This window comes from Ornithorhynchus anatinus, chromosome 4 (assembly GCF_004115215.2).
Source record: "Ornithorhynchus anatinus isolate Pmale09 chromosome 4, mOrnAna1.pri.v4, whole genome shotgun sequence".
In the NCBI taxonomy this organism is placed as follows: domain Eukaryota; kingdom Metazoa; phylum Chordata; class Mammalia; order Monotremata; family Ornithorhynchidae; genus Ornithorhynchus; species Ornithorhynchus anatinus.
In genome coordinates this window covers 46,073,292-46,094,579 of record NC_041731.1, presented here as the reverse complement: position 1 = coordinate 46,094,579, position 21,288 = coordinate 46,073,292, and the positions used below count along the sequence as shown (strand labels likewise).

Below are 21,288 nucleotides of genomic sequence, written 5' to 3'. Positions count from 1 at the left end.
TTCTGGAAGCGAATCTTGAAAGTCTGGTGAATTCAGTTGGATAAATTCAGACCTAACTTTTTGAATACTGGGGAAGCATTCAGAACTCCCTTACCCTAAGAAAGGTGTAAAATAAAGGTTGTCATCTGAACCTGGGGGATGCCATGTTACTGAAATCTGACCTCTGATTTCTCCTCAAAAACCAAATATTTGTCCAGTGAGAATCCTAGAAGTCCTTTAATCAATACTGCTTCTTACAGTGTTTCAGGAGATGAAGAGTGGTGGGTGGCAAACCTAGAAAGGTTCATTTTACAAAAAAATTATTTGAGCAGATTTCAGTTCTCCAGCATGTTAATCATTGTAATATTTTAACACTTACTGTTTTTCTTTCTGCATGAAATATGTGATTTTTTTTTCCTTTTCTGGAGAGGATCCCTGCAGTTACTGCATCCCTTTCATTACCCCAAATGATGGGATATAATAGATTTATGATTTGCTTCTCATAATACTCTGAGAATAAATGAGTAATGTTAAGGTTTTTGCAAATGTGGTATTGTTGGACCAGGCAGCACACATTCAAATGTCTGCAAATCATAAAAAATTGGTTTACAATATATTGTTAGAAAATGCTTCATGAATACAGTGCTCATCTCCTCTTTGGAGAGCAAATAGATTGCACTGTACTAGTTAACGTCAGGAATTTTCTCTTACATTTGCAGGTCCATATGACTTTGGAGGCGTCCTCACCAACAGTAACCGGGATATTATAAATGGGGATGCCCTCCACAAAAGGAATCAGTCCCATAAGGAGATGCACTGGTAAGCAGTGTCTGCCCGGTCAGCTCTCCTTGACAAGTATACTGGACCCTACTTCGTGTTTCACAGGAAAGACCTTGCTTAATTGGGCCAGAGAATTCCAAAGAATGATTACATTTATATAAGGTGCTAATATTTTAGGCCCCCTGAGCCTTCTCCTGACTGTCTGAGGGAGGCAAGAGTTTGTTTTTAACTGACAATTTAATGGCTCTGAGAGGTTCTGATGGTTGTGGAGGAGAGATTCAAATTCTGTTAACTGCAGGTTGTTCCAGTTCGTGCTCACTGCTTCCTAAGGGTCTTACCTGGGGGGAGCAAAGAGCCTATTCAATCATTCAGTTGTATTTACTGAGCACTTACTGTGTGCAGAGCACTGTACTAAGCACTTAGGAAAGCACAGTACAACAGTAAACAGTGACATTCCCTGCCCATAACAAGCTCTTAAGTTCTTACCTTCACGTGGCATTTAGGGAAGGGAAATTCACTACATTTCTCAGTGAAGTCAATCCATCCACCTGTGATTGTGTAGAAAGACCCCAGAATTACCCTCAGACCATACAGATACGCTTTGGAAGAAAAAGGAATTCGTTTGGTTCCAGAATTTCCAACCTATGTCTTTTGAGGAGACAAAAAGTTGGGGGGAAGGCGTCCCTCCCCCTGCCCATCCTCCATTCACCATTGGAAAGGACAAGGACTTCCTCACCATGCTATCGTATGGTCAGTGTCTGGGAGATTCCAGACGGGAAGGATTGGGCTGCAGATTAAGTTGTGCAGATGGATTGGCTGTCATGCTGGCTGTGTCAAGTGAGCTCTTAGGACACAGGCCCTTTGAGAAGAGTCAAACGAGGCCCTCTCATCTCAGGTTGCAATAATATGCCTTCATTTACTTGTACCCTATGTTTTCTCGATGGCGTGGACAGCTTCTGGCTCAGTGACATTTTTAGTTGTATGTCAGTATGCTGAATGAATATCGGGCTAACCGGGTTCTGAAGAATGTTCATAAGAAGTGCTCCTATGAGTTTTAGCCAGACCAGAGAATGAGGTCTGTACTGTATGTCCAGTTTGGGTTGGGCTCTGAAATCTCACTTTTCTTTTTCCAGCCTACATCCTGGAGATCTTTATCCTTTCACAAGAAAGCCCCTATTTATCATTGTGGATTCATCAAACAGCATTGCCTATAAGGTGAGGACACTGACAATTATGGCCTGCATGTTAGGGAGAAAGCATCAAGGCCAGGGCAGCCTGCTCTTTTAACAGGCGCCTGTTGGCTTTTTTTTTTTTGTTTAATTTTATTTCCGCAGTTGGTATTTAGTCTTTCTTTTCTTTTGAGGTTGTGCATGCTTGTCAGGATCGGGTGCTATGAATCAGAATAAGAAGAAAACCTCATGAATGGATGCTCAGTGGAAATTAATAAACCCTTCTGCAGGAAAAAAACCCCTAAAAAACTCAAGATTTCCAAGATCTCTGGTGGGCGGTTTATTTTTGTTATGTACCAAAAATGGTTTTCTTTGCGTAGGTTGGGATGGGAGAAGTTTTTTCCTTTCCAGTGATTAGACATTTTTCTTAGGCATGGAGGTTTTTTCAAATGAAACTTGCCATGTAAACTACCACATTAGTATATTTCACATATTTAAATACATTAAAAAAACCTGTGTTTTAAAAATTGAGGCACGTGGAAACTTGAAAAAATGGTGGTACTAAATGCAGAAAGATACACCACCCAGCTTCAAAATCCTTTGTGTAATCTGTGGCAAAACCTGTAGCTCTTCACAACAGTGTAGGAATTCAAACGGTAAAATATTTCAAATCTAAACATTTGTTAAACCCAAATCATGGGTAATTCTCGGAAGAATGGAAGCCTCCATTCAGGAGTCAGTCTCATCTGGATGAAATAATTTAATTAGTTAACATTATGTCCTGCAGAATATGCAGGACAGGCAGAACATAACTTCTCTTATTTACATTCAGGTCAGATAAATTAGGTTTCACATATTTATTTCTGAGAAGTAATAGAAATGCATAGTGACCAGGAAAACTGCCTCACTCGAACTTTAATCCAGAAGATCATAGACTGTATTTTGAATGAAATGGATTTGATTCATTCAGTAGTATTTATTGAGCGCTTACTGTGTGCAGAGCACTGTACTGAGCACTTGATTTTATGCTAAAGTGCTATACACTATATATTTATATGCTATACACTCTGAGGGTTGTTCTGGGATCTGTCTACACAACCACAGGTGGATGGATTGACCCCACTGAGGAGTGTAGTGAATGTCCCTTCCCTAAATGCTACATGAAGGTAAGAGCTAGACTGCGAGCTGCTTGTGGGCAGGGAATATCACTGTTTATTGTTGTACTGTACTTTCCCAAGCGCTTAGTACAGTGCTCTGTACACAAACATAAATATGATTGAAAGATTGAATGAACTGTATGCTAAAGTGTGAACAAACTCTCCTGAGCAACAGGTAGTGGGGGGAAAGGAATAATACTAAACAGATATGGCTTGGTCGGCGGTTGATTAAGGCAATCGATCAATCAATGACATTGATTGAATGCTCATTATGTGCAGAGCACTGTACTAAGTTGAGCACTTGGGAGAGTACAGTACAACGGAGTTAGCAGACGTGTTCCCTGACCACCATGAGATTAGAGTCTAGCACTCGTTTGTTCTATGTTCACTTAACCTTAATTCACATGCCATTGTTAGAATCAGTTACGTTATACAGATCCTAAAAGTCAGCACCCAAATCACTTTTTATTTAGTGCTTACTGTTTTCAGAGCCTGCAGAACTCAGAATAGTAGGTAGTGAATGGTTTAAAAGCAAACAGCATCATTGTGCATAAGTAACTTCCAGGGAGTTTGAGTTATAGACACTAACACTTAGAAATTCAGGATAGGTGAGGGAGAATAAAAGTTTTTACTTTTCCATGACACAGAAAAGCATTTTTGCTTGAGGTAACATGATTTTCGGCTGTTAAGTAAATTATAAGAGTATATTATTCTTTAGCAAACCTAGTAACAGGTCTCTCATTAGAGAAATTTGAAATCCAAACTCACATTTTATTCTGTTGCTGCTGCTCCCTTCTTGACTTCCTAATTAAGTTTCTAATCCACCACTAAGCAGGTGTTCCACGTCCTGGAAACTTAGATCGATTTTGGGGTCTAGAAAGAAAAGTGTCATGCCTTCTAGGAAAATATTCTTAATGTAAAAAAGATCGGTGAAATGTCATCCCCTGTAAGAAATTCTTTAATGAGACTTTCCTTCCTACTGTTTTCATGCTTTTCAACCAGTCCGTCAAAAAATGGTCTTTATCGAGTTTCTTACTCTGTGCTGCACAGTTTATTCTGCAGTTGGGAGGAGTACAGTAGAGGGAGGGTTCCCTGCCCTCAAGGAGTTTACAGTCTAGTTGGGGAGGCAGATGCTAAAATTCTTTAGCAGTAGGGGAAGCACTTAGTATAAGGTTACGTACAGAAGTGCTGTGCGTGGACGTGGGGTGATGAGGCAATTGCTAGAATAATGTGAAAGGCCTCATCTGTAAAATAATAATAATAATTATGGTATTTGTTAAATGCTTATTATGTACCAGGCATTATACTAAACACTGGGGAAGATACAAAATAATGGGGTTGGACAGAGTCCCTGCCCCACATAGGGCTCACAGTCTTAATCCCCATTTTACAGAGGAGGAAACTGATACACAGAGAAGTGAAGTGACTTGCCCAAAGTCACTCATCGGACAAGTGGTGGAGCTGGGATTAGAACCCAGGTCTTCTGACTCCCAGGCCCATGCTCTTTCCATTAGGCCACGCTGTGTCCAAGCAGTAAATCAGGATGGAGACAGTCCCTGTCCCACATGGGGCTCACAATCTAAATAGGAGGGAGATTGAGTCCCCATTTGGCAGAAGTCAGAGGGCCCGTATTCCTTCCAGTAGGCCACACTGCTCCTCATAGATATGTTTAGTTATAGTTATTAAGTGCTTCCTTTGTGCCAACCATTGTGCTAAATGCTGGGGCCTTCTCTTATGCCATCAAGTTGTCTCCGACCCATAGCAATAGCATGTACACATCTCTCCCAGAACGCCCCACCTCATCTGCAGTCATTCTGGTAGTGGATCCATAGAGTTTTCTTGGTAAAAATATGGAAGGGGTTTACCGCTGCCTCTTTCCACACAGTAAGATCGAGTCTCCGCCCTTGACTCTCTCCCATGCCGCTGCTGCCCAGCGTGGGTGAGTTTTGACTTGTAACAGATGGCCTTCCACTCGCTAGCCACTGGCCAAACTAGGACTGGAATGGGTAGACCTCTGCTTGACTCTCCCTCCCATCGTCGAGACTGGTGGAGTACCGGAAACTCTCAAGGTATAACCCTGAGAGGGGAGATGCTGGGGTAGATAGAAGAAAATCAGTACGGGCCCAATCCCGGTTCCATTGGGGCTCGCCATCTAAGAGACAGGAGTAGTGGTTATTTTCGCCCTATTTTACAGATGCAGAAACAGAAGGTCAGTGAGGTTAGACATCTGGTCACATGTCCGGCCAGTGGCAGAGATGGGATTAGGGGAAGCAGCGTGGCTTCATGAAAAGAGCATGGGCTTGGGAGTCAGAGGTCGTGGATTCTAATCCCAGCTCCGCCACGTCAGCTGTGTGACTTTGGGCAAGTTGCTTAACTTCTCTGCCTCGGTTACCTCCTCTGTAAAATGGGGATTAAGACTGTGAGTCCCAAATGGTCAACTTGATTACCCTGTATCTGCCCCAGTGCTTAGAACGGTGCTCGGCACATAGTAAGCGCTTAACAAATACCATAAGCGCTTAACGAATACCATTATTATTATTATTGTTATATAGCTCTTGGTGTTGTTTGGTTTCACTTCTGCCTCCTTGTCTGTTGATTCTCTTGAAGCTTCTATTCAAAAAGAGTGTGACTTTACTTATTGTGTCATAGAACTACTGAAAACTGAGGAAAGAATCTGAGCTGCTTGTAGGTAGTATCGAATAGTACCACGTATTGAGCTTCTGGCATCGGAGCATGCCAACATTGCCAAAGCATTTATGAATGCCAAAAATAGGTCCCAGCTCTCGTGAATGCGTCACGTATCAACCCAGATCTAAATGAATACAAGTGATTAGGCCGTTCTTCTTTTTTGGGTCATAATCAACTGGTTTTGTTTTGTTCAAACTGAGTTGTCCCACCTCTATTTGTTCCGTGCTAGTTGTAGATTGATTGCAATTCTGGGTGTGACTTATAATAGTTCTTCACAGTTGGCATTTCCAAACTGTTAGTGACTTGACCAGTGACTGGATACTGGATATTTGCCCCAACCCCACCCCACAGTCCTTATATACATGTCTTTAATGATTGTAAATTACTAATTTATTCATGCTAATGTCTGGTCCGTCCCCCCCCCCCCCCCCCCCCACTGTGAGTTCTTTCTGGGCAGGGAACGTTTATGCTAATTCTGTTGTATTGTACTCTCCCAAGTGCTTAGAACACTGTTCTGCACCTAATAAGTGCTCAATAAATACCACTGATCGGGAACCATTGATTGATTGACTATAAGCTCGTCCTCTAGGCTGTAAGTATGGGCAGGGAATGTGTCCGCTAATTCTCTTGCATTGTATTCTCCCAAGTGCTTAATATAGTGCTCTGCACATAGTAAGTGCTGAATAAATACCACTGATTGATGGATTGATTGATGATCCATACATCTGCCTGTCATTGTTCTTGGAACCGTGTGACCAGGCCACAGTCTTTTAATAGTATTCATCTACTCAGAGCAGCATAGTCAAATAAAACCTGATATTTTACATAGCAAAGGGTCAAATTCATAGCTTGGCTTGGGCTAGAACCAAGAGCAACAGAAAGATGTGATCCAGATCATTTCTTGAAAATCTCTTACTTCTTGGACTTTGCAATAAATGGAGCTTTTTTTTTTCAAAAAGGTGTTAACTTTCAGTCTTTCCTTCTTTCCTCATCTTCCTAACTCCTCATTTCCTAGGAATGTTCTAATGTGTTCCTCGGGAATCGTATAGTTCCCTCTGACTTGGTTGAATGAACTTGTAAAACGATATGTGGGCAGAGGATCCTGGTCTTTGTTTCTGTTGACATTATAACAAATTTTCTGAGCCTTCTTATTGAATAAAATAATCAAGAGTTGCCCAAAGGGATATGGTTTTTCATATTAGCCACGCAACCGTGTTTACTGAATACCACAAGAATCTCCCAGAAAATGAGTGGAACAGGTTATGAGTATTGATGCTCCGATTCTGGGGGACATTCCAGTTTGCAGCAATTAATGCTAGAAGAAAATTGATTAGAAAACTATCTCATGTTAATCTCTACCTGGTGGTAATTGCAGTTTAATCTAGTAAAGAATGGCAGGTTAATTCTCTCCTGGAGGCTTTCCTATGTCAGTGGGGTGCAATTATTGCTTTTCAGAAATAAACATTTTCAATAGAGCTCCATATTCAGACTGGCATACCCTAAAATGGCAACCAGACCTGTTTTTAAAGCATGTTTTCACATTTTCCCTGTTTGCATTTTATAATATTGCCACCTACAGGGCACTCATAAGGATAATGGAGATGGGCCCCAGGAGAAGAGAATTAGTGCACAAGGGAGATGTTTTCTCTCTGAGAAATCTCTGCATCATTCTGTATCCCAATATTTGACTAAACTCAAGTTTTATGGGCTCTAAAAATCAATCCCGTCATGTAATCGTGTAATAGAATAGGAAAAAGTCATCTGTTTTTATTTATAGTAGAATATTTATGTAGAGGCAATTTTGAAAATTTGACATCTATGTGAAATTCATTTGTTTTTTAAAAAAAGTTATTTGTTGATGGTGGTGCTAAAATGTAATTAGCTGCCTTGGGAGACTGTGACTGGATACCATTGGAGGATGAAACTACAGAAATATAATGACAATAATAGTAATAATAATAGAGAAACGGTGTGGCCTATTAGAGCATGGGCCTGGGGATCAGAAGGACCTGGGTTCTACTCTTATCTCTGCCACTTTCCTGCCCTGTGACCTTGGGCAAATCACTTCTCTTCTCTGTGCCTCAGTTACCTCATCTATAAAATGGGGATGGATCCTGTGAGCCCTTTGCAGGATAGGGATAGTATCCAACCTGATTAGCTTGTGTCTAACCCAGCACTTAGTACAGTGCCTGGCACAGAATAGGTACTTAACAAATACCATAAAAGAATATTGGTAAGTGGTATTTATTTAGCACTTACTATGTGCCAAGCACTGTAATAGATACAAAATGGTGAAATAAAATAATAAAAGTGATTTGAAAGAACAGACTACATTAGTCCAGGTCCTCCTCTGAAAAGCATGAAATATTTGTTGCTTCAGTTTCTTAATAATCTGCATTTAGGCAGCTAATTGCTATAAGTAGTCACTTAAGGATTTGTTCTTTTGGACTCCTCAGCTGTTTTTTTTTTTTCTTTTCTTAACAGCATAGTTTATTGTCATCAAAAACACTGATGACAAGCATTTTAGTATGGTTTCTTCGAAGAAGATGCCACATATGCAAATCTTGAGCTTGCTGTAACAATAATAATAATAATTGTGGCATTTGTTAAGTGCTTACTTTGTGCCAAGCATTGTTCTAAGTGCTGGAGTAGATAAAAGGGAGTCAGGTTGGGCATAGTTCCTACCCCACCTGGGTCTCACAGTCTCAATCCCCATTTTGCAGATGAGGTAACTGAAGCCCAGAGAAGTGAAGTGGCTTGCCCAAGGTCCCAAAGCAAAGTGGCAGAACCAGGATTAGAACCCATGCCCTTGTGACTCCTGGGCCCTTGCTCTTATCCACTACGCCATGCTGCTTCCCCTAGAACTGTTGCATACTCCCTCTCTTCCATAGCGGCAATCTTCTAAGGTTCTTCATTGTTATTAATCCCTGCTGTTTAGCACCTACTTTGTGCACAGCACTATACTAAACAGGAACCTGCAAAAATATATATTGAAGAGAGTCCCTGCCCCCAAGTAGCCTACCTCTAACTCCCAGGCCCTTGATCTTTCCACTAGGCCATGCTGTTTCATCCTGCCGTACTGTTGTCGAAGGTTGTGCTTATGCTTTGTGCACCAAACAGATTTTCTAACTTGGGCTAGAACCTTATTCAGTGTCTTTCAATTGTGTATTTCAGAATTTCACAAACTTATTTGGTCAACCACTGGTCTGCTTGCTTTCTCCAACAGCATATCCAAAAGCATTACAAGGTATGTTTTGTCATGTGCTCCCCATCAGTTGAAACTGCCGTTCCTTCCATTACCAAAATATTAAACTTTTTCTTCCCTCCATACTGAGCATTGCTGCAACTTGATGGTGAATCCCTGTCTTAACGGGGTGGGTGTCGGGCTGCAATCTGCTAGGCTTTCTTGGCAAGCACTAACTCACCTGTCAGTGCGAAGCCAAGTCACCCCCATGGAGCTGAGATGATCACTCCTTTTGGGTCCCAAAATCACTGTAAACAGAATGCATTAGATCCTGTAGTCCACAAAAGGTCAGCCTGCTTTCTACAGCTTGGAAAGTTGACTGCGAGTTTGAATCCAGTATGATTTGTTGTTAAAATCTTAAAGGGAATTTTAAAGGGAGTTTTTGCTTTCATAACTGTAGATTTAATCTGTACTCTGAATGAAGTAAAGTGTATTTGTCTAGAAAAAGTTCTGAACTCTGTGTCAAGGTTAAGAATGGCTCAAGGGATGGGGTATTCGTATTGGGTCTCTTTAATCCATTTATTCCAAGCCTGTCCCTGTAAGGCACAACAGTACGGAACTCATTTCCTAGATCGCTAAGTGTGACCGCGGCATTAAAACTTGAACTCAAGTCCAAACACCTTGCAACACCAGTAGAATCTGTGAGTGCTAACGGCCCAGTTTGGTCCTCCAGCCTCTAGTCGCAATTCAGAGTTAGAACTATGCTAAGCAAGACTTGCTATTTCCCAGTAGATGTTGACAACTGTATTTAGCGATACCTATCACTCTTTCGCTATCTCCCTAACTGTGAATAGTCCTGGTGTCTCTCAGTGAGAGATGGCATTTTACTGCTACTTCCCAGCCAGAAGTCCAGTCTGCTGATATAGTTTGACACAGGAAGTGGGGGTCAGCATATGAGTGCTCGAGAGAAGCTGGAGACTTTCACCGTTGTTTTAAGGTAAGTTCTCCTATTTATTAGAAAAAAATGAAAGTAGAAATGGTAGTAAATATCTGAAATGTTGAAATGGCACATTAGTGGAACTTACCTAAAACAATGGTGAAAGTATGTTGCCTGGGACTCTCTTGTCTCGTTTTTTTTACTCCCCCTCATCACCTGAGCAGTTTGCATTAGCCAGTGCCCTAATGAGGAATCCACAGTTGGACCTCTTATCATGGATTACTTTCCAGGTGATACATTTCTAGCAAAAAATAATGAAAGGTAGAAGATAGGTCAATCAATCAGTGGTATTTACTGAGTGAGTGCTTGCTCTGTATAAAGCACTGTACTAACTGCTTGGTCCAGTACAACAGAGTTGGGAGACAGATTCTCTGCCCGCAGGGAGCTTACAGCCTAGAGGGAAAGTAGAGTAATCTTCGGTGTATGTGCAAGTCTCTGAACATTTTGTGTAGGTGGAGATGCAAGTTAAATATTCTGTAAAGTATGTTCAGCGTAAAGTAACAACTTAATCAGTAATTGCAAAACTCAGAGCATTACGAAAGACTTGTGAAAAGACCCTTGAAAGACAAGAAAAGTGATGAATGCATAAAAATGGCCTTAAAGGACTCTTCTGCCCTGATGGAGCGCACGTGGTCTCTGCTAACATGGAGTGGCGGACTGAGTCGGTTTTTAGGAATCTACAGCCTGAAGTTATGGGGGTACTAAAAGAAACAGAGGGACCTGCTTGTTCAATTCCACTTTTCCAAAAGCATCGTGTTTGTTATTTCAGATCAGTCTCAGCGTGGTAGCCTCTTCACCCTATTTCTGAACAACCCTCTTATGGCCTTCCTGTTTGTCTCTGGATTGTCCAGCATGCGCAGAGGCTTATGGGAAAAGTGTCAAGAGTACCTTCGAAAAATCAACCGGGATATTGCCCAGCTGCTGACCCACTCACGCTCTATAGGTACCCTGCTGAGCAAACTGCAGCCTTAATGGAGAGCTTGATACTGCAGATTTTGAGTTGGTTATTACTTGTTGAGAAAATTGAAGTGCTTTTCTAAAAATTGTCATCTTCTTTTAAAGAGTGTGAACACCTGAGAAGTCCACTTTCATATTGTGTTTTTCCTCTTTGCAGATCAGGCATTTCTCCAGTTTTTTGGGGATGAGTTCCTCCGCCTGCTACTCATACGATTTATCTTCTGTTCAGCCACCATGAGGATGCATAAGATTTTCCGGGTACGTAGGGAAATTGAATACTTGGAGACTAATTTACCAATTTAGACTCACCGGAACTATTTTCTGTGGATGGGGTTGAGGAAATTTAGAAAGATTAAATTCACAATTAAATAAGCATATTTGACTTCGGCTAGACTAAATTTGTCCGAATCAGCGTTGTTGTGGTGGATATGCTCTAGACTAATGCCTTCAATTCTTGTGTTCATAGAATTGAATAAGAACCTCAACTCTGTCTTATTCCAAGGTAACTCTCCCCTAAAATCAGATGCTTCAGAATGGAAACTGATTTTATGATCTGACTCAGAAATTTCAACCTGACCATGATTCTTCTAGAAGATGTGCTGGTGATGACTATATAATTTAGGAGGAAGGAGGACTTTTCAAAAGATATAAAATGCCTAACTTTGTCACCTTTGCCCCCAAAAGTGTTATTCTAAACATTATATTTGACCCTCTTCTTATTAGCAACAGGCATCAGTTTTGTTGTATATGAAGGTGAAAGACTCCCTGGCTACTTTTTCATAACTGAAACATTTTAAATCTTTTTTGTCTCGATTACATCATGAAAGTTCTCTCTCTTCTTTGTCTAGCAGGAAACACGAAATTATCCAGAGTCGTACCCCCAACTGCCGAGAGATGAAATAGTGGAAAACCCTCACCTCCAGAAGCATATTTTAGAGCTAGCATCCATCCTGGATGTTCGAAACGTGTTCCTTGAAAACACTATAGATGACTATTAATTGGACTTTCTGGTTAAAACTCTGTTTCATTACCCACAGATTTTGAATGGTGCAGTTTTCTAATGTGAAAATACCCAGTAGAAGTTACTTGATTTTTATTTGTAAATCTAGGACCATCATTTTAAAAATAACTCATAGCAGTGCTGTTGTAACCTGTAAAGTAACTGTTTTATAAACAATGCTCTTCAGCCCTTTTAAATGTTAGGTTAAAATAATCCTGGGAATTTTATTATGGCACGTTGGGTGGAAGTCAACCCCATCTCCTGCAACCGATCCTAAACTTAAACAAATAATCCGTGACCGCCTTCTCCCTAATGAGGGTAAATCATTTATTTTTATATGGTGAATCCAAAAGCAATGCTTCCCCTGAGTATTTGGAAGAATCTTCAGTTGTTGGCAGGGATGGAGTCGCCCAGCACAGACCAAGGCTAGGAATAACAGAACAAAGCCTTTTTACCTATACTCAGCTGTGTTCAAGGCTGACTGGGCCTACACTGAGGTGCCAAGGATTAGTGGAGAGGGCATCCCCTGAAATCTAGTGTCCACTATGAATTAGTCTCTCCAAACACCGTCAGCTTTTCAGAACTTTTGGAGAATAATTTGCTGATGAAAGCAATATATTTTCTTGGGAGCTTAAGGCAGCGCATGCTAAAGTTCTGGACTTCGCGTGTCTTGATTTGTGAATTTGTGTGTGAGTCTTGTTGTGTGTCTGTTCTTTGCCCTAGGAAGTCAGTTGAGAACCACAGACTTGAAATAGTTCAGTCCAAAGGGCAGAGCTTTATGATGCTGTCACGGCTGCAAGCAAGTGTGCATTTAAACTGAGATTAGTAAGTATAAGTGGATAGGCTGGATGAGTTCATCAGTGGAATAGATCTTCTGCTCCCTGAATGCAACTAGAAGACAGTAGAGAGTCCTCATCGTTCCTGTTCTCCTCCCCAAATCCCTAAACTTTCAAAGCCAAAGCTGTCTTTAGATTTGGGGTGGGTGAAAAATGGGTGGTGGTGTATCTGAAAGTCCTTTAGTGAGAAGCTTACCTAAGTGATTTTCAGATACAAAAGAATCCTGCTAAAAATCCTTTTCCCAGTTCAGACTTTTTGTGTGAATTGGGATGGAGATACATGTACATTTCTTTTTGGGAAAAGGGATTTTAAATAATGGGTAGCCGAGGGATTTTGTATGCTTGGACCCCCTCTGTACTGCAACCATCCTCTTTGTGTTTAACTGCTGGACCAGTCGTAGATCAGGCTTTTGCCTCCATTTGCAACTCTGTTAGTGTGAGTGTTAGTGTGTGGCTTTTACAGTGCTGGAGGATAGAAATCCATTCTCTGGATGCCCTTCTACATTATTTTGGAAGGGGTCCATATTCCAGCTTCTGCAGCCCGGGAGGAAACCAGCCTGGTGACTCTTTTGGTTCCCTTTCCTCTTGTGTCAGTAAAGGGGAATTTTTAAAATGGTAGCATGATTTAAGATCATGGCTGTAAGTGAGGTTTGGAATGTGCAGTTGGTGGTTTTGAATTATTCAAGTACATTCACCCACCTTCTCTCTTCTAAAATGTTGGAGGATTCGATAAGCATTCCTTTAAACTTTGGCGTTTTAAAGCACACTGGCCGGAGTTAGTGTGGAAATACATTTAAGTTCCTGCTGGAGGAAGGAGGGGGGCTGATTTTTTGCCTCCCAGCAAATACGGTGGCCACGGTGCTCTCACCGTGCCTGCGTGAAAGAGTTGTGCCGGCACTGAAATCCCTGTGTTTTCTCTGGGAGAAGTCCCAGTAGCCCACAGGGTATCGGCAGTGTTCGCTACACTGCCCTTCCATGCCCCTCCACCCATGGGTCGAGCCTATGGGTCGTGGGACTTTGGATGGGCTGTAGGATCTCCGCCCCTGCTGCCTCCTACATGGGGTGATTTGCATGTAGTTCCCAATCACTTCTGTCGTAGAAACATCAAGAAGTATGGATGTCAGAAGCGATGAGTGTGTAGGCATGGTTGCCCAGGTGCTAGAGACCTGGGAAGAATCACTAGCGGAAAGAAGCTGGCAGTGTCTTCTGGAACTACAGCTTTTTCTGCAGCTTTGCATATCCTTCAGATGACAAGAGGGCATCTACTGTGTACTCTCTAAGGCATAAAGAGAACCAAAATGTACTTCTAGTGATCCCAAATATGATAGCTGTCCCTACTTTAAGGGATAAAACAGTCTATTCTCTACAAAACAGATTTTAAGCACAACTGTCTTGTTTCGTATGATATTCGTTTTAAATGTATGTCAATTTTTAACTTAAACTGACTGCCAAAATGGTATTTATGCTTTAGAACCAATGAAATGCTTATATAGATTAATAGAACTCTTCTGTTCGATTGCACAAATTTACTGTTACAGAATTGAAATAGTGAACCCAGGGACTCAGCACTAGCAAACTTTTGTTTACTGAAGTGTGTCGGTACACACCTTAGACTAACAGAACTTGACTTTCTGCTGGGCTATCATCCCTTTTCTCAAGCAAGCGGTGCTCCTAAGGACATGGAAATGGAAAAAGCACAGCCTAATAAAGCCCTTCTTGAAATGCTTGCAGCCTGTAGATGGAGAGGGCAGGACAGCCCTAAACCCCACACTCCACCTCATTTCTCCTCTTGTATTTGAGTTCTCTGAGACAGATTGGATGCAGATTATTTGTTTCTTTGTTGAGATCAAGGGAGGAGCAGAGAGCAAGCCTCTTTACTTGGGGGAAGATCAGATTTAGGTCTTGGAAAAGCTAAATTTGATGCCTTTTTAAACGAATCTCTCCCAGTAGATCCTAGTCCGTGACAGGCCGTGCTATCTAGTGTCCTCTAAGGATTCTCTGTCCCCTCCGGGCGATCTTGGAGAACGGGCTTACTGCATTGATAAAATTGATTGGAGAACTTGGCCTATAATTTCAGGGGAGAATTGAAGAGTAGAATTAAGTTGCCCTGAAAGATCTGTCATCAGGGTTAGTGATCAGGACAGGTAGGCAGAGACATATGATTCTGTAGGGCACAGGATGAGTGTGGATGTTGCCGCTTTTCATCCTTTGTTTCTTAACCATGATTGGGAATGTGTTTTCTATTTTGTAAGACAGCAGTTAAAGAGAAATCAGTCAAGAGAAGGGTGCAAAACCATGGTACTTTTACAAGACGAATGGCAAGGGGTGGAGGAGGGTGGAAACTAAGGGGAGGGTCATGTCCAAGGCCCCTTTCATTGCTTTAAAAGGGAAAGAGGTGATGCTTTCTCAGTTGCACTGGTTCTTGCCCGCATTTTCAGACCCTCCGGTCCAGATCACTGAAAGAGGTTGTAATATTCCACAGCGGAGCGTATATGTGAACGATACCTTGGCTCCCCTCTTAATTGGTGGTGATAGGTTGCTGTGTGTGTGTGTGTGTGTGTGTGTGTGAGAGAGAGAGAGAGAGAGAGATAAATGAGGTGTTCTTATAAGGGACACTGATTCTTTAGTCACCCTTATTCTTTTGGGTTCTTTTTAATTTTTTTTTGTAAGTTGAGTGCGTTTATCTTTGTGAGGCTTAATGCAATCTAAATGCATATGTATATATGTGTACATAACTGTAAATACGTTGGGATGAAATGATAAAATATGTGAATAGTTATATCTACGATGCCCATTGTGGGATAAATATTGAAGTTCTGTGAGGACATTGTGGTGGCATCTTTCATGCTGCTGTAGTTAAAAGTGTTGGTTTTGTGCCTCTCACTGGCCTCTATTTTAAGTGGCTTGTGTTTGGGTTTTATGGGATAATTTGGGCTGCAACTAGGACTTGGAGAGCTACACCGGAGAACGTGGACTTTCACAGGTTAAAAATATTCCCATTAAGTCAATGGTAAATTTGTGATGTGGATTCAGAGAGACTGGGCACATATTTGGAGATTAATCCCCATGGTCCTAAATCCAGGACACAGGATGAGAGTGTTGGTGTTCACTCCTTTTCATCCTTAACTTCTCTACCCGTCTTTGGGCTGTGTTTCGTACTTAATACGTGAAAAACCTAGTTACTTTCAAAAGACATGATGAGTGGCGTGGGGATCGGACCGAGGGGAGGGATCACCTTCATTGCTTTCTGGGGGGAAGATTTCATGCTTCCCCATTTGCACTGAGATTAGTGTCCTAAAGCCCAACATTGGATTGAACTCCAGACACTTTCCTTCATTGCTTTGCCATTGTTTCCCTCCATCTCTCTGAAGTCGGTAAAGAAAAAGGTCAGTGCGTTTTCTGAGCATTGGCTGTTACCTTGTCTCCTCCTTAGGGAAAAGTTGAGGGAAGAGTTGTTTATTGGTGACCTAGGCACTGGTAAAAAAAAAAATTAAATTGCTTTTTATCCACTAAATGACACGTTTTTAAATCTATGTCTGCAGCAGCTAGTACGTGTCCTTGGCATTTTCCCCTGCAGACTGTCTGAGGTGGAACTGGGTATAGAAGGCAGGAATACTCAAGTAACACAGGTTAGGGCTTCTGGGGTCTAGAAGAAAAATGTGAAGTTGTGCCTCTGTAAGACCACTACACTCCCTAAAGCAGATGAAATGGAGTGCCCCACAATCAGCTATTAAAACCATAGATTCTGCACTCTGCCTCACTGGAATTACTGGGCTTTTATAAAGGGGACATAGGTGTAATAATCGATCATATTCGTATTTTGGGAACCTTCACCCATCCTTGTTGGTGTGAAATAATCGGAACACACAGATTTGAGTCATTTAGTAGAGGCCACTGTATCTTTGGGCAGTCTGTTTAGCTGCATAAAATCACTGGTGGAATTTGCAGTGTACATTGGGTATAAGTGGAATGCCTTTATTATGACACTTAAAGTGAAAACCAGCTACCAAAACAGGCCAAGCTTTTTTCCTATGTTCAAAGACAACTGGAAATCATCTGTGTGATGATCTCCGGAATATTGAAACAATTCAAGTGTAGTATAGGATGTTCCTAAATGAAATCATTCAACTTGGAAGTCAAATTTCACATCCAAAATGTTGCCCTCACCTCACTGTGGTACTCCTAGCAGATGAGACGTCCTTTTGCTGCATTTTCTGTTTTTCAATTAAAAGTAGGAATTTTCCATAAATTTTACTTGATTGGTTCAAACGAATGTTAGAATTTGCATGTACAGTTTCCGGAAATCAGATGAAGCATCCAAAAAGTCACTTCAAGTGTGTGCGTTCTTAAAGCAAAATCTATCTTGGCAATGTAAGACCTAAGAAATGGATGATGTTTCATTTAGACCTCATTGCAGTGGATCATCCTAGGTTTTGAAGCCATTAACTCCAAAATATGTCTGACAGACTAGTTGTTGAGTTGGTGATGACGCATATTGAGGAAATAACAGAATATGGTGGTACCTAGACTTTACAGCAGTTGCCTGGGAAACCAGGTTATGTTTCCTCAAAATGACTTCATGTACGTATGTAAACCGGTGCTTTCTACTTGTCAATTTAGTTACCTCCCATTCTGCCCAGGTACTGGAACCTCCTGGGTCCTCCAGGTGTTGCACGTGTAATGTTTTTTGTTTTTTTCTAGAATCAAGTTAAAAATATAAAAATTGAGGTGACCTCGGCCCTCTTAACATGGGACAGCTATATTAATACACACCACTGTTGCAGGATGCCCTGTGTTTCATGACTGGCGAGGGCTGTGAAGGAAGGGAAAAGAAGAGTCAAAAGAACAATCTTCTAGGAAAAAAACGTGTTGTTAAAATGGGTCTCGTTTTCAGCATCCTTGAAATGTGTTTTTTTCTTGGAGCTCTGTATTAATCTAGAATACATTATTTGTGGCTAGGATTATTCGTAATTGTTTTTTGCCTTTGAATTGGGTAAAAATAGTTATTTATGGTTACGATTGTTATCCTTATGTTTTTTCGCTTCTGAACCGGGTAAATCCTTGGTACTGAATTTACCAGAACAACTCCATTTGTACTTGAGAATGTTACCTGAACACTTGACTGAAGATTCACTCCTTAATTTTTAATAGGTATTTTATATTTTCTTTGAAACGGATTTATTCCTTATCTGTTTAATATAAGAAATTGCATTTGTAAAAAGACAATTGTGTCGTTCATTTTGCTTGTCCTTTGCAGGTGAAACCTCACCCGTAGTTATTGTCTGTCTCTATGCCCGATTGAATTCTTTGAATCTGTATTTGGTGGTAGTACTGTTTTGCATTTGAGTTTCCTTTCCCCCTCTCATGGGACTTTTCATCCTGCCCATCTCCTCAGGTAACCGGCTTTGAGGGAGATCACTTGCTTCTTAAAATAACATTGATTTCAAGATTCAGAATCTGACCTTCCAGAAATGAGTGATTTTTTAGTTAGTCATATTTGAGCATTAAATATATTGTAGGATGCTCGGGGAGAAAAGTCATAAAGGAGTCTTTCCTTCAGATCCCCAGTAAATTTGACCTCAAATTTAAAGTGTTTACACACTTTCTCGAAAGTACAAAATGATAATATATGGGAAGATCATAGAAGACCAACACAAGCATTTCAGAAATGGCCACTTGATTAGGCATTATTTCCTGAGATTTTTTTTTTCTCCAACCCCCAAACTATAACTGGTTTACAGAAGAAAGAATGGGAGAGAGGGTGCTGTTCAGAGATGTTGATAATATGTCCTTCCGGATTGGGTTTCTCCAAATCATCTGGACTTTCTGAGTGACAGATTCTAGAGATTCTCCCCCACCATTCCAGCATCACCCCCCACCAGCCATGGGATTTGACTTTCAGAAGCAAATCAGCTTTCCATCCCATTTTTCCTCTCTAGGTGTCAAGGCCTTGGATAGTAGAGAAAGCAGAGATAAACTCTTGAGATGTCCAGTTGGCATACGAAAGGAGTCTTCATCTGTGCAATCATCCTCAGAGTGGTGGTTGTTTAAATTTATGGTTTGTTTATTATTTAATGAGAAAGCAGATGCCCCTAAATTGAGGGACAGGGGCAGTAACACTTACTCTAAAGATTTAACAAGTTCCACAATGTTATATTTTGCTGTCCTTCATTTCCCAAGACAATGTAACCGGCGATACGATTCTGACATTATGCTTCTTTAACAGTTGTCATGAAAGCGTAAATCCTGTGAGGAATACCGATACTTTGCATCTGATCTTTTTTCCATGGAAATGATTGTTATCTTTTTTTATATCCCTCTGTGGTTATTAGACAGAAACATACTTTTTTATGTAACCAGTATTATTTGGAAATTATGCTTTAATTTTTCTAGTAGCATGAAAGGAATTTTTAATTAACTGTGGCAAATACTTGTCTTACCTGGAACATTATTGAATTGTGACACCGTTTGTAGGGATTATTAAGTCGTATATCTATTAGGAGCTCTCCAGAAGAGACTGAAGCACAAGAGTTTTACATATATCTCTCCTGTTCCAAGTGCTGCTAGTCTGTAGTGCATATAATGAAACTGTTGGGTAACAAGCCTATTTAGCTGTTCACAAAGTTACTGTAACCTCTAAGGTATTGTCTTGTTTCCCATTTGTATTAACACTTGAGGATCAGTGGGAGTCTGTTTTTTTTTGGTATTTATTAAGCGCTTACTCTGTGCCAGGCACTGTTCTAAGCACTTAATTAGAAAAACTAAGAAGGAAAACCATTAACTCAGCCCTTTCAGACGGCTGAGGATTCTAGATGTGGTCTAGTTTTATTTTCCAAGGTGCTGTGGGTTAACTTTCCAAGAAAAATATCGTTGCCAGTACCTAACAAAAAATTGTTATAGTCAATACCAATCTGTGCTACCGGCATGACAATCTGATGTCTTCTGTGTATGGTACTGCATAGGCCTTGTCTGTTGATGTATCTGAATTGCTTCAAACTGTTTGTTGAACATGGGTGTTTGTTTTGTTTCATCCTGTCCGATAAACCTTTCCCAGCTTCGAGTCTGTGGCTATTGATGCTTCATAGTCTGCGCAAGTGATTTGAGCAAGGTTTTGGAATATTTCTTCAAGTCTTATGAGCTGGCTCTTGGGGGTATGTGATCTGTCTTTACAAAAAAAAAAAAAAAGCAACCCTTTCATTCTTTCCATTTAGGAAATGGGAAGTGCTTTTTTAAACTTCAGAGTTAACACTGTGATTTGATTCTGTATAGGACAATACAGAGGGACCATGATTTTGTGTTTTGTTCTGCTGAACAGTGCCTAGCACACTGGGCATTCAAAGACTAAATGATAATGAAATGAAAAACTGTTAACGTTTGCCGCATCGAGTGACGAGACTATGAACGGTTTAATTTTTTGCTGTCAGTTGTGTTTTGAAGACATTTTCGTTTGGGTAAATGTTCTCTAGGAATGTGACCACACTCATCAGTTGTGAACTATTGTACATTAATTTTGTATCCGGAATCCACTAGTAAATTATGTGTATCATCAATATGAAAATAAACATATTTGCTTAAGGTTTTTGTACTTCTCTGTGTTCAGGAGCATGAGCGGAGCTCAGTAAATGCAACTCGAGAAGCACCGGCCTGAGAGTCAGAGGACCTGGGTTCTAATCCACTCATCCCTCCCCTCCCCCCATCTCCTGAGTGACCTTGGGCAAGTCGCTTCAGTGGGCCTAAAATTCCCTCATCTGTAAAATGGGGATAAAGGCTGTGAGCCCCATCCGTCGCATGCCTGTGTGACCTTGGGCAAGTCATTTCACTCCTCTGGGCCTCAGTTCCCTCATCTGTAAAATGGCGATGGAGTCTGAGCACCCCACGTGGGACAGGGACTGTATCCAACCTTATGTACTTGTATTCATTCAGTAGTATTTATTGAGTGCTTACTATGTGCAGAGCACTCGAATAAGCGCTTGGAATGTACAGTTCAGCAACAGTAGAGACCATCCCCGCCCAATGACGGGCTCACAGTCTAAACGGGGGAGCCAGACAACAAAACAAAAGAGAACAAAACAAAAACAAGACAACATCATCAAGATGAATAGAATCAAGGAGATGTACACCTCATGAACAAAATAGGGTAATAATTAATATATACAAATGAGCACAGTGCTGAAGGGAGGGCAAGGGAAGGGGGAAGAGCAGACGGTGGGGGGAGAGCGCTTGGCACAGTGCCTGACACATAGTAAGCGCTTAACAAATACCACAATTCTTAACCATTCTTCTATAGATCATGAACTGTCCAACCTGATTAGCTTGTATCTACCCCAGGGCTTAGTATACTGCCTGGGGCAGGGTAAGCGTTTAACAAATACCATAATTATTATTGCTAAATACCATAAAAAGAACTATGACAAAATCTGTTTTCAAGCCATGCTGAGATGAGGGAGTTGATTATCATTTGTTTTGTTTTGCTGTCTCCTCCCTTCTAGACTGTGAGCCCGTCGTTGGGCAGAGATGGTCTCTTATCTGTTGCTGAATTGT

The 21,288-nt window shown here is 41.0% G+C and overlaps 1 protein-coding gene across 1 annotated transcript in view; it reads left to right on the top strand.

Moving 5' to 3' along the window:
* The window catches only part of SCAI (suppressor of cancer cell invasion), a 123,033-nt gene extending 102,710 nt beyond the window's left edge, over positions 1 to 20,323 (top strand). The window contains exons 12-17 of the mRNA XM_029062830.2: positions 699 to 798; positions 1,893 to 1,974; positions 8,948 to 9,020; positions 10,724 to 10,897; positions 11,069 to 11,169; positions 11,760 to 20,323. Coding sequence (XP_028918663.1) covers positions 699 to 798; positions 1,893 to 1,974; positions 8,948 to 9,020; positions 10,724 to 10,897; positions 11,069 to 11,169; positions 11,760 to 11,909 — 680 coding nt within the window. The 3' untranslated portion in view covers positions 11,910 to 20,323. The remainder of the gene's footprint in view (positions 1 to 698; positions 799 to 1,892; positions 1,975 to 8,947; positions 9,021 to 10,723; positions 10,898 to 11,068; positions 11,170 to 11,759) is intronic.
* Positions 20,324 to 21,288: the final 965 nt, after the last annotated feature.